General features: G+C 38.7%; 1 protein-coding gene across 1 annotated transcript in view; it reads right to left on the minus strand.

The window, feature by feature from the left end:
• Positions 1 to 842: 842 nt before the first annotated feature.
• The window catches only part of KCNK2 (potassium two pore domain channel subfamily K member 2), an 82,011-nt gene continuing 66,903 nt past the window's right edge, over positions 843 to 15,950 (minus strand). Inside the window, exon 7 of the mRNA XM_075089799.1 lies at positions 843 to 3,163. Within this exon, the coding sequence (XP_074945900.1) occupies positions 2,846 to 3,163 (318 nt within the window). The 3' untranslated portion in view covers positions 843 to 2,845. The remainder of the gene's footprint in view (positions 3,164 to 15,950) is intronic.

Below are 15,950 nucleotides of genomic sequence, written 5' to 3' on the forward strand. Positions count from 1 at the left end.
ATCTGTTACAAACGTGAAAAAAGAACCGATATCTTTTATATATAAATTAACAGGGTTTCTTTTCCCAGAGATCATATACAAAATGAAGGAAAATAAATGCTGAATGGGCTTAACAAATATCCATAATATCTCAAACATTGTCACAGGATCTTGAAACAGTGTACTCTTTTCAGCAGATTCTGAGATGACCAAAAGTGTCTTTAAAATTAAAGAAACCACATAGACGCTCACTTCCATAGGTTGGTAAATGGAAACAAACTTCTTAGAATGATCCAGGGTTTAAACTAAGATAGCACATCTCTGAGTGTCAAAGGCAATAAATCTTAAACACTACCAGTCCCTTTCTGAAAAATCATATCCAAAAGGCACTGAGACACACCCCACACAAACCAGATTGGAACAATGTAAGAAAACAGTCCTCTTCACTTACCACCACCAGTTGCAGGCTACGTTCCCTTGGCCAAGACCTAATTAAGGAGTCCATTGTAAAATATTCACTGCAGAAATGACTGCTCTGGTGTGAAAAGGCTACTGCCCTTAGAGCTGCTTGTTCACACACTTCTGCAGAAGGTTACCACCAGCATGGGAGAACTGGCAGGGCAGCAGATCTGAGCTCCCCACACGTCCCTCAGTACAAAGTCAGAGCAATTACCGTCAGCTCTGTAGCACACGACAGAAGAAAACTCCAGCCTTCCAAGTTTTTGAAACAAAATCGCAAGAAACGCAACTTAAGGTACAGCAACCAAACAACATTATTTTTAATATCAAGAAAAAAAATAATTTCCGTGCTGGGTGAGCCAAGCCTTTATTGCTAAACCAGCTGAAATTAAAGCAGGTGGCAAACTGCTATACTCTGTAACCAATGAAAGCACAAAAATCAGTTTCACAATTATTTCTTAGCATTCCAGTTGTAGCAAGCAGGAGATTCAGAAAAGTTTATTTTCATTAAAAACTTTATTTTTCATTGCAGTTCACAGTTTATACATGGCAAGACGAACCCTTGCCATGTGGACATTCAGAACACTGTGCTGGGGAGACAAGGGTCTTTGTTATAAGAGCATTACTCGGTGCTGTGTTGTGGAACTTCCTTAGTTTTAAAAGCGTACTCTCTGTAAATGTTAATTGACTGATATTTACACTGAATTGACTGAATTTACATATTAACTTATATTTATTAGAAAACAAGCTAAGCATCCAAAAAACATTAACATTCATATCTTGCATGTTATCTAATGGTCAGAGATGCTGTAAGATTTGCCACTTGAATCATGCCCAATCAGCAAAGTCCCGTTTGTTTTTTTAATTTACACAGAGCCTAAATTATTCTTTAAGGCCTGTTCTATTCGTTTTATGTACAGCCAGGTTACAACAGACTAACATAAGAAAAAAATGCAAAATTATGCATTCCATCCTGCATTTCTTCTGAATCTCATGTACACCTATATAAGCAAAACAGAAGATACAAAATTAAAGTTAATGTGTTTTCTTAAAACCAATAAAGAAAACCCATAGTCTGGTTTAGATCTGCTTCTCGTCAGCCTATCCTGTCTGAACAATCATCGGTATTCAGATTGTGCTATTTATCAGCTCTTCTCCATGCCTGCGCTTATATTCAGAGCCATCTCTATTTGAAATGTAGAAAGTCACAGTGATACCAGTTTCAGTTGCATTCCCACGTTAGTCACAGCTCCGGCACAGGCAGCCACTGTACAGCATGACATTCAGGAAAGCACTCCAGCAGGATTCCTGGGTAAAATATCATATGGCGTCTGGTGTGACTTGACTTAAAGAGGAAGTTAAGAATCCTTTTCACAGAGCAAATATCTGGCAGGAGGTTTATGCTTATTAAAAATTGCTATATTTTTCTGCATTGTTTTCTGGATGTGGTTATTAGAATACAGCAATTAAAAGCCTCTCCTGCCTCTCCTCAAAACAGTAATTTTTATTTGCTCTTGTCATCTACCAAATAATTAAGTGATAGATAAGCTGCAGGTTTTTTTGGTACATCTGAGACAGAAAAAAAAAAACCAAAACCCAAAAACCAACAAATGACTGGTGAACACTGCTTGGAAAAATACGACCTGAAGAGGGTCTGCAAATTCTACAAGTCAGCGTGAACAAGTATCAGCTGGACCTGAGTAAAACAAAATGCTTCTGGGGGACATGTTCGCAACTTTTGAAACTGCAGTGCCTTTAAATTTAGGGCTAAGAACATCATTTGACGCTTGTTGAGTTTTGGCATTCATTCATGCTGGTTGGTATCTTCATGACAGACACCTTTAAAACACCATTGTTTCAAGAAGAATGAAAGCTCAAATGAAATACACTTCTCATGCAAGAAAACCCAACCAAACAAAAAACCATACAGGAACTGTAGAGGTTCTGGTTCTTCAAAAGATAAGGCACTGACAAAAATTTCTTAGGTAAAAGGCTGCATAAGAATTTCTTGCCATTTACAAATGTGTTGTAGTCCAGAAATGGTCCATTCCTAGGCTCAGTAAGGTAGACCCTGAAATTTTAAGGACTGATCCCTCAAAGCTACATTGTTACCATAAACAAGTGTGATTCATTCTTGAGGCCATATGGCACATTAGGAGAAGTGAAAAACAGTCTGGGCAGATAAAGGCAGAAGACGTTGCTTGTTCCAGCATCTTTCGATAACAGAAGTGCCATTCATCTTTGTGTCTTTGAAGAGATGCGATGGTAACTCTGGACTGTAGTTTCTGTGGAACTCATGCACACATATAAAATGCTATTAGCATTGATCATCGACAGGGTGGAGAAAAAATGGTGTATGGCTAGTCTAAGCCAAGAGCTTCTCAAGGACTGGGATCCAAAGTCACAGCTATTTAATGTTTTCAATAACAGCTATCTCTTCTCCTGCACAGTGCGGTGTCAAACCATTCATGTAAATGCTGTCTGTCTTTGTTAGAGCTGGCAAGATGTCCTTCTCACTGGTGAGATGGTTGACTGACAGGGTTCTCTTGCAGGGAGTCAGGTCTTGATTGTGGTTGACGGCAAGTTCTGCAGAGAGCTTCCTTTTGATAGAGGTAGCCCGCTGGAATTTGTCATAGATCTCCACACTCAGGCGCCTTCGAGTTTCTTTGAACTCTGCAGTGACGTTGGCTGTCCACTCCGCAGCATGGGCTCTGAATTCCCCTACCTGCAGCAAAAATGAAAAAAAAAAAAAAATTAAAAAACCAAACCAACCAAACAAAAAGCATTACGGGGCTGAGGGCTTTAAAGGCTGTTTAGGCTCAAGAGCCTAGTGAGAGAGCAGTGTGGCTTTGGGCTGGCAAAGAGCCGCTGCTGGCACAGATTTCTCATGCTGCAGACTCACTCTCTTACTGATAGCGACTAAACAAGAAGAAATGTTGCACTAGGTAAGAGTTAACTATAATTCTAAAAACACAATAAAAATCTTTTCTGCTAAATTTTCTTTAATTATAGGCAGTCAACAATACAGGGAAGCTACAGAGCCCTGACAGCTGCACAGTACCCAGCTGGTCAGGGGATGCTGAAATCCCAGCAATCCAGGCTGTGCTGTGTATTGTTACAAGGGTGCAGGGTTATTTATGATCACTTCTACTGTCTCTGGAAAGATCCCTGGGAGACTTGGCAAAGAATTTTCTAAAATTAGACAGAAAAGCTTTTGAAAGGAAAACGTCAGCTGCTTGTATTATCTTTTTTTGTGCTTGCTCAAACGTAGCACCAATACAGCAGCAGTTTCAGTCGTGTCAGCAACATGTCTGCTTACCACCCTGACTCTGCCAAAGTGACATACTAAAAAGCAGCACGAAGACAATTGCAGAGTGGGACTCCGGGAGCTGTTACCGATCACACCCAAAGGAAATGCAGCCTGCCGGTCACCGCAGGCGGCTGCTGTACAATTACCATGTAGCTGGAGGGGGCTATTTCCCCTGCTATGCCCAGATCTCCAGTCAGGTTGGCTGCAAGGTGGTAGCTGTATCATCACCACCATTTCATGAACACATGTATAAGCCCCTGCTGCTCCCTCGGTTCCTGTGCTCTAACTCTATATGTCTTTATATTGACAGCTTTGGAAAAGGCTGATCCACTTTCACTAAAAACTACCCTCATTTTTACCCCTTAAGATTGTTTTCACCATTTCAGTGTTTCAGTACTAGGAAAGCTGGAGCATCCCATGAGCCCAAGCTCTGAGGGTAGGGCTGAGGAGGGGGAGGAAGGCAGCTGCTGGCACAGAATCCCAAGTTATCCTTATTTTTTCCCAGATATGGCATAAGGTAGACTGAGGAGCTTACTTTAGGTAATAGCCTGAGGTTAACTATGGCCTTGTAATTTATAAGCTACTTATAGTTTTGCTTTTGTACTTCAACCAAAACACTCTTACAATATTAAATAAATCATCCAGATAGTTTAAGAAAGCACCTTTTGAGGAGATTATCACATTATAATCACAAAGGAAATAGACTGTTTCTCTCAAAATCTCTTTTTTTTAGGCAGTTTAACAGTTGGAAGGTATAGCACAGGGAAGATAGACTGCTGATATAATTCTAAAGCAAAGCATTTCAGAAGAATTAACCCACTTAAATAAATTAGTCTAATTGGTACTGCTCAGTCCCGACTTTCAATCATTGGCAAGCAAGCTTGGATTTGGTGAGTATAGAAATTTTAAAAAAAAAGTTAACACAGAGAAATATAGGGGGTAAATCATCAGAGAAAAGTCACCACAGGCTTATTCATGCTTTTCAGTGCAGTGGAAAACAGGCATATAATGAAGGTAAAAAATAATCAGCTGACCCAGGAGTGACAGAGTTTCAGGAAAACTTTCCCCCTTCAGAAACAGAACAAAAAAATCTTTTCACCCAGGCCTCATTTTATTACATTTGTCTCAGCTTCAGTGAATTACACAGGTGACTAATGTGGACCCATTATGTGTATTTTCTAAAACAAAGATTATCATCTGTAATACATAGAGGACTTGCCCAGCTGAACGATTATTAGTATTTAAATTGTGCAATTAGGATCAGACACACTGCACTTCAGACCTAAAAATGAAATCCTTAATGCGGAAACATTTCAGCTGCTACGATATTTTTATTTGTAGTAAACAAGTAATAAAAATATGACAGGCAGTTTCTGTGCACACCCCAGGGCAACTTTGTCCTTCTCCAAAGTCTTACTAAAGGCAGGCTACTCAGATTCTGGAGCATGCTTCTGTCCAGGGGAGCAAAGAGCCAGTATACTGTTTCCTGTTTTACCCTATGGATTTGTACCCCTCACCAGCTGTGTAAGCATTTGCCAGACTAGTTATTTTGTTGAGGCATGCATCTCCAGGGCATTGCACATGGTCATAATTCAAGGGATGTTATCAGACTGGTAGCTTTAAAATTGTGTCTTGGCAACCTACAGAAAGCTACACGTATCTTGAACTTTCTCCCCATATGCTTTTTAACTTCCATTTGCTAGCAGTTTCAGTTCCCACTTCTGTCGTGTTTTCCCAGGAAAGAAAAAACAGCTGGCCATCCTTCTGATGAAAGCAAGACTATGTAACCCCTAGGATAGGCTCAGAATTCCCTCACCAGCCCACCTCACCACATGCTGGTGATGGACCTGTCTTGCACAGGGCAAGCTGCTATATTCTAACTCTTGTGCATGTAAGTTATTCAGGAGAATTTTAAAATTGCAGTTGTTATGATATCTGATTACTAAATTTTAATTAGATTTCTTTTGGGAACCAAGTTTATGCAGGTAGCTGAAGAACATAGTTAAATAATGCCTTTGGAGATGGGTTCATGTTCCAGTTAAGGTGATGTGGAACATGAACATGGTGGACTCAATCCTATCTTCGTATAGACCAGAATTATGCTGCTGCTTGGCACAATTTCAGTTTTATTAAAATCATAGAAAAATGCAGCGCTATGGCTAAGCAGAATGGAAATGCATTAGTAGTAAAACAGAGGTAATTGGCACAGCATGAGAAACTAGATGTTCAGTGCTGTGTGAACTATGCGTGCCCCAAATTACTGCTTTCAGCCCCTAGCTTTTGTGTGAACTGAAATGCACTCAAAAATGTTACCTTTTCAGAATAAAACTCTTAATTCCATAGCACTAATGGACTCAAGCACAAAAGGTTATGGTAAAAGAAATGTGCAGTTTTTAACAGCCAGTGTACCTAAGCAACTTGCTTTTATGATTTGATCCCACTTTTATCCATAGGGGCATTTCTGTATACGTTCAGGTTCTTTCTGTCCTTAGGGTATGACATTTTATCGTATTGCATTACAGCTCCTCTTCATCTGGGGGCTGACAGCCACAAAATGTCTATGCAAAGTGATTGAAAAGCCAGTTGCCTGTGCTGCTCAAAAAAAAAAATCTTCACATACCTACCTACTGTAACAATTGTTTACTTTTCTCCAATTCTCTTGCCTCATTACAGCTCACAGCTCTGTAGACTCTGCAGCTGTCATAGTTGGGGGCAATGTGACATGAGGACAAGTCTTCTTAGTCACAGAAATTATTGACAACTAAGTACTTACATAAGGCTGAATGACACAAAATATTTCAAAAGTAATAGGAAAAACATGTCACAGTGATAGCACCTGACTCAGCCATACAATAAGCAGCACTAATCTGGTGATGCTGCTCACTCCTAACCTTCGGGGAATAGAGATACCACCAGTAATGGGGACACAGTGCCTTGCCCAGCTCCAGGATTTACTTCCTCCACATCAAAATCCAAATTAGACTGCAAGGCATTGGACATATTTCACAAGGAGCATCAACTCTAACCTTTTAACACTGTACTTTGAACATCAACAGCTAGTGACTTTATTAGATATTTATGAAGCAATACCCTCCCTACATTATGAGTCCAGGGAAGACAGGTCTCAATGACAAATTCTCAAGAAATATGGTAATGGTAACACAATTAAATATTCCACACAGCACACTTCACCACAAAAAACTAGATACTTTTCTATCAAATAAACAGCCAATTCCTTGCACAGGCTGCCTGACCTCCAGCTACCACTGCAGATGGGCCTGGATATCCCATACATTCTGCATCATACCTGACAGCCCCATGGGAATATCTCGAATGCCATAGGTCATCTCTAACAGCACCTCTAAATGTCTATGTTAAGGTGCCTCTGTCTACCTGTGGTGGAAATGTCACATTTACTCTATTAGGATGTAATGAGGAAGAGCCTCTGTACAATTTGCAAGTCTGTCTACTCATTCCTGTTAAAGTCACTTTTTATTTTTTGGGGGTTTGGCTCTTCGTTTTTAACAATACATCAAACAAATACTGCATGAAGTTCCTGAATGATCAAGCAGCTCCCAGGCTGTGCACATGCGTTATCACCAATATCATTTAAAGACAGACATACTGAATTTGACAGAACTAGGAAAAAAAACATTCCTTCACCTATTCCTGCCAAAACCCATCTAAATTAATAATGACCCAGAACTGGCTCCCAGCCAATATCACTGGTGAGACCAAAACTCTCTATTCATTTTCATCGCCACCATGTTTTAGCTTTCTCGCTGTGTAGCTGAGCTCTGCACTTGGATAGAGGCCAACAGCATAACTGAGAATGTAAGTGTGTCCAAGGCGATGCTACTGTTAAAAATTTAAAAAAAAAAAAAAAAAGGCATTTGAAGGTACTGAAGCACTTGCTTCATTCTCCAGTACATTCACTCTAATTCCTTATACTTGTCAGGAGTTTGGGGATCTTTCTGGACACTCTGCTCACAACAGATTTCCAAATATTTGTACAAACAAAAATGCCCACCATGCAGGAAGACCACTGATCCTATTAAGTGTGGTCTGGACAGCACAAGCTACGTAGCCATAACCTTTACATGAGTAATCTGTACTTTGAATTAAGCCACATCTCTGGTCTAACAGAAAAAAACCCACAAGCCTAAGTAAGGGTGTCCCTAAATAGACCAAAATGAATACACATTTGTCTAACTTAACTTTGCTTTAGTTTCACTTCTCTCTCTCAGGGAGATTCTTGAAAAATCCCAGCAGTACAGTATAACCAGTTAATCTACTTACAGAGTGGGAAGAAAGATATCCTGCTTGGATGGAACTCAGATGTATGACATGAAAGCTATGATATACTTGGGAGGAGCTAAACCACTAAGTACCAAATAAGAAAAAAATTAAAATTATACATGCTATGCAATAAAATGAAAATGAAAATATATATTTCTAAATAATGTGTGTAGCTTTTTCTTTCATAGCTGTACTTTGTTGTTTCTTTTGGCATATAGGGCTCATACATTTTACAATGGCCATGTTAGCGCAAGCCAAAAAAATTAATTAAATAGCAAGTAGATGAGCTGGAGATATCCATCTGACAGCATTTTAGGAAAAAGAAAAAAAGTGTCCTTCCTTACAGATATTCTTAATGCTCTAGATGTTCTTCAGTATATAATTTCTAACATTTATACCTCATGTGTTCTCCAAAGTTTCACAGCTTCATTTTTTCCTTTCCAATGTACTTACTCTGTTACTTAAAAATAACTTAAAAATATGCTACTCAGAGACAAAACTAGAAAGAGCATGTACATGTCACATTACCCAGGCAGCAGAGTAGAGTACTTAACATTTTGTCTTAGCTTTCAAGAAACTCATCCAGTGTTCGCAGAAATTGCTCTCAAAGTCCCATTTGAAAATAAAAATTAAAAAAAAAAAAGGAGGTATGGAGAGAGTTGATGGGTTTAACAAGGCAGCTGCTGGGTGGGTTGATTCCTTGTGTGGGTAGGAGGGTTTGTCTAGCTGCCATGTCACTTTTCTGCAGTTTTGGGCAAGCATACACCACCTCTTCCCACCTGAGCTACTGCTGGCCACAAATTCATGTTCACTACATCAGTTGTCTATAGGCTAGAAAGAAAAGACTGGAGTGCAAAAGAGAAAAAGACAAGTTTCACAGACATTTGTTTTGAAGCCTATGCATTTTCTGTACATTAAAGGAATCTCATTTAAAGTTCAACTAAATAAATTCCCATCCCAATTATCTGGCTTTTAGTATTTCTGTAATTATAGCATTCTTAATAAGTACCCAAACCCCACTGTGCTGCAATCTGTGGACAGGTATTTAGGGAAGGTGGTGCTCTACTTGTCTTTAAAGGTAACAGGAAACAGTAGCAAAATGCAGTGTAGAAATAGCACAGGTACTAATGAGATACCTATGCTGAGCTTTCCCAGGCATTTCACCACTATTGTCTATTCCTTCATTCTAACAGGACCCTAGCAGAGAACTCTTCTAACACCAGGTCTTTAAGCTACCAGGCTTAAAGACATTCAAAATGAATGACACAAATGAAGCAGTAAGTGATCTCTTTTTTGGTTCCCCCTGACTGGTATAGATGTCCGTCTGTTTTTCAGACAAATATTAGAGGGGAAATGATTCTACTTTGTGAAATTGCCATCTTCTGGAGTAACATTTAAATTCCAGAGTTGTATTTTTGTAGCAATGGTGGTCAGAAACATTTTGGGAACAATGCTCTCCCACTGGATATTGGATTATTCAGTCCTGTAATAAGTGATGTTTGTGCCTTCATTCTGGTGAGCAATGATTGTTTGGTTTCACCCACATAAATTCCATGAGCACATCTGATGCCTTGGATGAAATAAACCACATTCTCCAATGGGAATGCAGAGAGCCCATGAATTTTGATTATTTTTTTGTGGAGGAACATCTATGGTGGCAACTGTGGGAATATGTTTTGTGGCAATGTGACAGATGGCAGATGCAGAAATGGCCCTTTTGCTCTATCATGGTCTGATTCAACAAAATAAAAACAGATAGCCCACAAAATTGAAAAAAAAAGTCTACAAAATCAGAACCAGATATACTAACGGTCACATTTATTTTAGCTTATCTGTTTTGTTTAGGTTTTGTTTTTTCTTTTCCCCAGAAATTTGAACAATTCTATGTCAGATACCTCCTCAGAACTATTATTGAATATTACCCATCAGAAACCTCTTTGCATAGAGCTGAATGTGTGTGTGTCTCAATACTGTACAAGTTATTGGCCTGATTATCTCAGTGTCTAGTGTTCTGCTTCATTAATAACTTCCAAAGATAAAAAAAGATGCTGACACTTTCCTATCAAAATCAGCTGTTCTGTTTAGTTGTTTCATCTACCTCAGAGAGCCATTTAGCCCCTCTTTCAAACTGATGAGAATGAATTACATCCACCAGTATTAGCCATAAGAAACTATTTAGATTTACATAAAGCCCTACCAGCTGAGCCTAAGGTGATTCAGGAGAACAGCATTCTGTCATCACTATACAGCCAATGACTTTGCCATGTCCAGAAATAGCAAGCATTTTAAGAATTATACTAGAAGCATAATGAAATACAAACCACAGGCAGTTGAAAGACTGTCTCAACTTTCTACCACAGGAAAGAGATGACGACTGTTTCATAAACCCATTGGACTTTTTAAGCTTATAAAGATATGCTAAAGAAAATATTAAAAAAGAACTTTTAATTTTGACTTGGTACTGAGTAGGGAATGGCTATTGTAACTACATGGTCAAGTCCCAGCAAAAAAATCATTTGTTTCTTAACTTTCTAATGACAATATCTGGAGTAATATTTGTGTGAAATATTAAAGCTCCACTTTGGTTGTTTAAACACTAGTATTACAGCTGCACTCGCCCCTTGTAAAGGAAAACATTCCATAGTTTCTTCAGTCCTTTTTATCCATGACTGCAAAGCAGTTTCCTCACTGTCAACACAACTTCTTGAAGATGCAAGGGTATTCTGCTGAACTGGCTTTGTCTGGGGACTCATCCAAAAGACAGCTATCAAATGCATACACACGCAGTATTACTAAAATGTTTTGGCATCTTTGCCTAACAATATCTAAGCACTGAGATTAGTTTCAAAAAAGTAAAGTTTTCAGGAATGTTAATCATGAAGATGTGGGCTGAACAGATTCCAGATTAAATATCACTCTGTCAATAGAGTTAAATCACAGATATGTTTGTCACAGTGACATAAAGGATCAATTACATCTTGTCTCCAGAGATCAAGATTTCCTAATGTAAACCATGATAATGTACATTCAAGGAATCTTCATGGGTAATTAACTCCAAGAAATGCCACTGCTATAACCGAGCTCTCTTTAATCAGTTTCTCTTATCATGAAGTGTAAGTCACTTGCTCTAGTTCTATTTTTGCAAATTCAATAGCTCTCGCCATCACTACGTGGTTGTATGCAGCCTGCACTGGAGGCATTTCCATCTCCTCTGAACCATCCAGTGAGGGAAGGGGGAGCACTGTGGGAGAACAGGACCAGGCATAGGGTCTGGCAGGCGAGGCACCGAGAGTGCCCCCCTGCCTTCGCAAGCACAGCATGCCTCGCTAGTTCATGGAAGTGTATGTAGGCAGCGCGTCTTTTGTACCTGGTACCACAGCAGCATCACTTTGGGACCTGGTACTTAATATGCAGTAACAAACAGCTGTCTCTAAAGGGCTTTAATATGCCCAGCTAAGAGGTGTGATATAGATATAAACCACACTAAAATGATAACAGTGTAGATGGTACCTTTGTGTGTGTGTTGAATCTGAAGTTAAGCAGGCATCACGTGGCCAAAGGACACAAAGCTATGAGGAAAGACATCTCAAAAAATTGTCAAAAACCATCAGCAGATTAGTTTTCCTGGGACTCTCAGAACAACACATTCTCTCATATTCATTACTGCACATAGTACTACAGTGTACTTGTAAAAGTGTGATCGATATAGAAACTCAGTATTACAGACTGTTGCTAGGGCAGGACCGAGAACACCACCAGGTTGACTTACAATCTCTTGAGAAGGGAAGAGGTCAAACTGCGTTCAAAATCAAATCAGCCATTTCTACCTTCTCCTTACAACAATACCAATCTTTATACATCTCCAAGATGTTATGGAGGGACTGTACTCCCATCTTTCAGTTTTGGGTTTGTTTTTTGGTTGGTTGGGTTTTTTTTGTTTTTGGTTGTTTTTTTTTTTGTTCTGTTGCTAGTCAAATTTGACTGGAGACCTATGGATACATTTACTGTAGAAAGATTTTATATTTTTCACCATCTCATTGAAATTATTAGAAACAATCACATTTTTGAATGTGGCTATTCCTTCTCAAACACACTTTTCTGTCCATCTTGGATGGACTGGAAAAAACTCTTCATGCTAGGTGGACTGATCTTCAGACCGTTCTTTTGCCATTTTTGTAGCTCTCTGCATTCTTTCCAAGTTTAGGCCACAGATCTAGGGACTGTTTTCTGTTAATATACCTTTTAATAACATCTGCAGCAGTAGCACCACTTTCCTACAGAAACCCAGTGATCCCCTGTTTGCCCATCCTGGAATTGTGTCATCCCTATTAAGCGCTGCCTTGCAAAAGGACTTCACATGCAACTGCTTTCACACCACGACTGTGTCTCACAAATATTTCTGATCCAGTGCTGCCTAGGAACAGATTTCCATCAAGTCAGTCTACCTACCCATTGAACTTGTGAATATAATATTCTTAAAAATAGTGCTTTTTTTTTTTTTTAATTTTTTGTAAGAAAAAGCCCAAATAGTTGTTTCTTTAACAGAAGCAGATCTGTGTCGCTTAAAACAATGCACAATGGATCAGCAATTGGCTCACGCCTTTGTAAAAAGCCTCTGAACACCAGACTGAAGGTTATTCTTATCACCTTCATTTCTAGGTGAACAGATTTTGTTTCTTAAAACAGAGAGAGCCAGATTAAGAGCTCACCACCACTGAAAGAACTTCTTCCTCCTCCTTGATCACACACCCTCACTGAATAGCCTCTGAGGCCTATCTGTTTGCCTGGTATGCCAGTTCAACTCACTGAAACCTTGCAAAATGGTTTCTCACTTGAGTCCACTCTTTTTTTAATCTTTTCATGCATACAGCCTACATTTGAGGTCCCTCCTTGGGGCGATATGAGAGATGAGTTCAAGTTCTCTTTAGTCTGGGACCCTTATGCTGGGTAAGCACCTTTAGCCTGAAGCTAGTAAAATAGAAAGACAACAAATATAGGGAGTGCGATAATCTCCATGGCATCATCACGACAAACCTAATTCTGTTTTGACAAACATGAGTGACAGCTCTGCCACGGGTGCCAAGAAAATTAAACTGAATGATGATTCAAATGGGTTGAATTTGTTTAATTTGTTTATAAATATCAAAGATAAAAATTGCCGCTTGAATTTCCACAAGAATTAAATGTGATATTTCTCATGAAATCTTAGGCTTGGTCTTTAAAGCTGGGATCTATATTGTTCAATTCAAAAGAAAGACACCCAGCATGAAAAATCACTTGTCCAAACTGAGCTGATGTCTAACATGAGTCAGTCACCTGGACTCTTGATATACAGTGAAGAGATTGGTCTCTGCCAGGATGCAATTCATCTCATATGGTAGATGCCTTAAAAATTCAAATGGATCATGCTAGAAACACCTATTTCCTTCCCCTGACTACAAAGGAAATGTAGATGACTAGGTCAGATGTTGATATCTACACTGGAGATGAAACCCATCTTTATTGACTTGAATGGAGTCTGGACTAGAGCTTAACAACAAGACTATTGTGAGGCCAAGGGACATAATCACTTAATTTTAAAAACAGGAATTTGAAATGTATAGCTCAAGAGACCAAGATTCCTGGTTGGGTAGGCATTTTTCCTGGAAATGCTGAAATTCAGAAGTAAATACTGCATACTGAAGTAAAAGTAAAATATGACAAGGAAAAAAATCCTGCTGGAGTTTTACCTTTCAAAAAGACTAAAATCAGAAGACTTTAAAAGTGCTCTGAGTAATCACAGTATAGAGAATAATGAAGAGGAGGGAATTTAAGGCAAGCTAGTACAGCTGAAGCTGAACTTCAGAGACAGATCGCCTACTTAAGATTACAGCACACAGCATGTTCCAGTGACTTTCTGACACTTCATCTATCTTACTGTATGAACTGCTTCCAGCAGCAGATCTATCCTTCTAAAACTCCCACTTCTGTCTCTACTTGTCTTTCACTTCCCTCCCCATTTGATGCATTCAAAACTCTCAAGAGTATTTCAGGAGACAAAAGCCACCTGAGCAACTGACAGACATTCTGGTTATGTGGATTTTAATATCCAAAAACAGCATTATTGTGCAACAGTGCATATCTGATCACATTTTTTTAATCTCAGTTCCACTTGCATATGGCAAACTTTCCTGGAAGTATCCTGAAAAAAGAAAAGTTTTATTCTGTTGAAATATTATTACTGCAAAGTCTTACATAAACTGCTTTTAAGAACAATGCAACTGCATTAAGAAAAATGTGAACAGGACTACAGATACTAGGTGATATTGTCAGCAAGTCGACTTCGTGGAATATGGAGGTTTTCTTTCACAATAGTGTCCCTAAATATGCTATGATAAACTATTTTTTACTTTAGACTACAGGAAAAAGCAAAAAAATATATTATTACAGCTGCCTATCAAAAAAGGTATCAAATACCTCAGCTGTTACATAGTTTTGGTTGTTGAGGGGAAGTAAAGAGAGGACCTTTTCAACACTTGCAATCCCTCTGTCTTCATCCTGGACTCTGGTACAATTCACTGGACTTGGCTGCTATCGGCCCTCTGTCTTAGACCACTGAAATCAACACAACCGATGGGTTGGACTTGATGATCTTAAGGGTCTTTTCCAACCTTAATGATTCCATGATTCTATGATCGCTACTGAATGATCTGCTCCCTCCTGTACCTAAAACACGGGAGGCTACTACTATTTTTCAAATTAAAAATATGACACAAATCCCACACAAAATCTTGTTTACTTGCAGGTGTTGATACCCATAGTAAGTTTCATGAAGGAAGATTTTCATTGTCTTATATTACCTAGGAAATACGTTAAACTGTTACAGTTTTCAGAGTGCATTAATTATGGTCCTATAGATTTTATCATAGCCTCTGTATTTCAGTATATTTCAGTATATAACATTGTTTCTAATTTCAAAGGCTACCTTTAGGTATAATGAGCTACTTCTTCAAGGTCTGACAGAATGTTTCCTTAAAAGGCAGTCAAAAAACGTACTTAGAACTAGGATTTTCCATTGCACTCATTTCTATTTGAACTCCAGATATGCTCCTCCGCTATAATCTGCATCCACAAAAGTTGGAACAGAACATCGTAAATTTAGGTTTAACTGAAAAAACAGACAATACAAGGAATTCAGAGTCTCCTCTGGCTTCTGCTGACATAGAGGAGACTTGATGATTACATTTCCACTAAACTCCCTCAGCTTCTTCACTCAAATTTTCCTAGGCAGATAGTAAGCATGAGCTAAGAGCAGCAGTTTTTAATCATAAAATGCTAATTGTAAAGTGAATATCTGTACAGTGCTTCTGTTCAAACACAGCAAATCCTATACCAAATGCAATATTTTTATATAACTTTCTTCCTACAAAGTATCATTAGGATAGAATACGGAAATAATTTTTCATATTTTCTAACTAGCACACAACTTGTGCTATGCCATGCCATAATTCAGTTCTCAGACTGGTCTCTGTCATTTTTAAAACTAGCACTTTTAAACAGCTAAAATATTTTCTCTCTGTTATGAATTCTCAGACATGCCTGAGCAATGGGTTAAGAAGTAGGGGGAGGGAGACTTCTGAACATCAGAGATATGATTAATTGAACAAGTGGTACCAATTATGTTATGTCTGTCTTTAATCAAACCTAACGCGCGAGACACTTTGTATACAGCAAAATCCTGAATACCTGCATCAGCCAAGAGAATTTGGATATATCTGAAGAATGAGGTTTTCTTTTCTGTAGACAAAATGATTATGCTTGTTTAGGCTACAAAGGTGAGAAAGAATAGAAAGATGAAATAGGGCATACATTCCTGGTGCCTGAGAAAAGAGTCTGGCGTAGAATTGTGCTGCATAACCTGGCA

Source organism: Phalacrocorax aristotelis, chromosome 3 (assembly GCF_949628215.1).
Source record: "Phalacrocorax aristotelis chromosome 3, bGulAri2.1, whole genome shotgun sequence".
NCBI classification, from domain to species: Eukaryota; Metazoa; Chordata; class Aves; order Suliformes; family Phalacrocoracidae; genus Phalacrocorax; species Phalacrocorax aristotelis.